At 47.4% G+C, this 1,595-nt stretch overlaps 1 protein-coding gene across 1 annotated transcript in view; it reads right to left on the bottom strand.

Moving 5' to 3' along the window:
• The window catches only part of LOC119594151 (POU domain, class 2, transcription factor 2-like), a gene marked incomplete in the record, with an annotated part of 67,768 nt that extends 66,903 nt beyond the window's left edge, over nt 1–865 (bottom strand). The window contains 1 exon segment of the mRNA XM_037943220.1: nt 495–865. Within this exon segment, the coding sequence (XP_037799148.1) occupies nt 495–543 (49 nt within the window).
• Between the last annotated feature and the right edge of the window lie 730 nt (nt 866–1,595).

Here is a 1,595-nt window from a genome sequence, read left to right as displayed (position 1 = left end):
TATCTATTTAATGTTCACTATATTACTTTATACCTTGAATACAAATTCATTTCCGATAAGCTTCAGTTTAATCAGAACATGAGAAAATGTTTTTGTTTTGCATGTGAAAAAATGAATTCTCCAAACCATGCACTCAAACACGTCAGTCCTAAACAGAATGATGCTGCCAATCGTCCCCATGGCGTCTTTTGTAATCCTTCGCCCCCAAGAAGTGAAAATAATCGAAATAACACTGTTAACTTGGTCATTCTAAACAGTCTTGTGAACCGACTTGTGACCAACAGCACACAGACCCGGCACCTTTATATCACACCTGGTCACGTGTTACCTATTCTAAAGACAACACACGAAATCTTGCGGCGTTTTGCCCGCGCTCTCCTCCCTCCTGCAGGGCTGATTTTCCCGTCAAAGGTTGCCTTTCGCGACAAACTTGGTGTGATTCTACCATGCCCGCGAAATGGGGTATTGGGGGACCGCAGAGTTTATCTTCCTACCTGTGAGTTGGCCACTGTCCACGTTGCGGGGCCACATTATGAGTGCCATCTTCACTGTCCTGACCCTCCGCTGTGTTCCGTTGACCTCGTTGACGTCATAACATCAACACCAACACTCAGGTCACATGCGCTACGCCGCTTGCTGAATGACTGACACACTGCACCGAGAAACGAATTCCGGGGAACACACACGGCCCGTTCGTGCCGCTCTGATATTGTTAATGATGGTCGTCACCCACCGAGCACCAAACAACAGCACTGCTAGTATGAGAACACCGAGTGTTTACGTGTGCATGAGTGCTTGCAAATGCTTCAGAGTCTGCACGCTACGTCTAAGAGGGATAGCGTCTCCCCAAGAACTGGCGTCTGAGGCCCTGCCGCCCCGCAGCCCCGAGATGACTCCGCCCCCTCGCATCAGACTCCACCTCCATGCCATCTTGACCAACCACCGCTCGCTATTTGGCTCCGCCCACAAATTACAGCGGACCTGATTATCATTTTAAAGAGTTTTGATAGGGTGGCAGTGGGTGCATATTCAGAGCGCGGCGAGCACACACGCCGGACGTACTGCGGTGTAGCTCCTCCGACTGATGCTACGCTGATGTACCTGTCCGCACCTGAGCACACTTTTAGCATTGTGTCACGCCTACCAGTACACACACATACCTGTTTTTCTCTCGTTATACCAAACAGTAATGAGTTTCGTCCTCCTAGCCATGCGATCGCAACGGGAATATGCTACAAGTCGGTACTATATCATAATACAAAGGAACGAGTCTTACCAAATGTTACAAAGAACACAGGTGCTGAATGATAAATCAATACACGTGTTACCTATCTTGCCGCTCCACATAACACGGATTAGAGAACGACACAAAAAGCATACAAAATACCTATAAAAGTTATCTGAGTATCACGACCGAGCCCAGCCCCATCGGCTTTACCCATGCTGCCTGTATCGCCTAAACGCATCTGGTGTATTTTCTTCTATAAAATGTAACATGATCTACAGACTATGTAGAATTAAACACAGATGCAAACCTCTTCTTGCAGATCTCCTCTTACCTTCTTGAAAGGAAAAACTACCAACGAGCCACAGTT

This window comes from Penaeus monodon, chromosome 33 (assembly GCF_015228065.2).
Source record: "Penaeus monodon isolate SGIC_2016 chromosome 33, NSTDA_Pmon_1, whole genome shotgun sequence".
Classification (NCBI taxonomy): domain Eukaryota; kingdom Metazoa; phylum Arthropoda; class Malacostraca; order Decapoda; family Penaeidae; genus Penaeus; species Penaeus monodon.
This window is presented reverse-complemented; position numbering and strand designations above follow the sequence as displayed.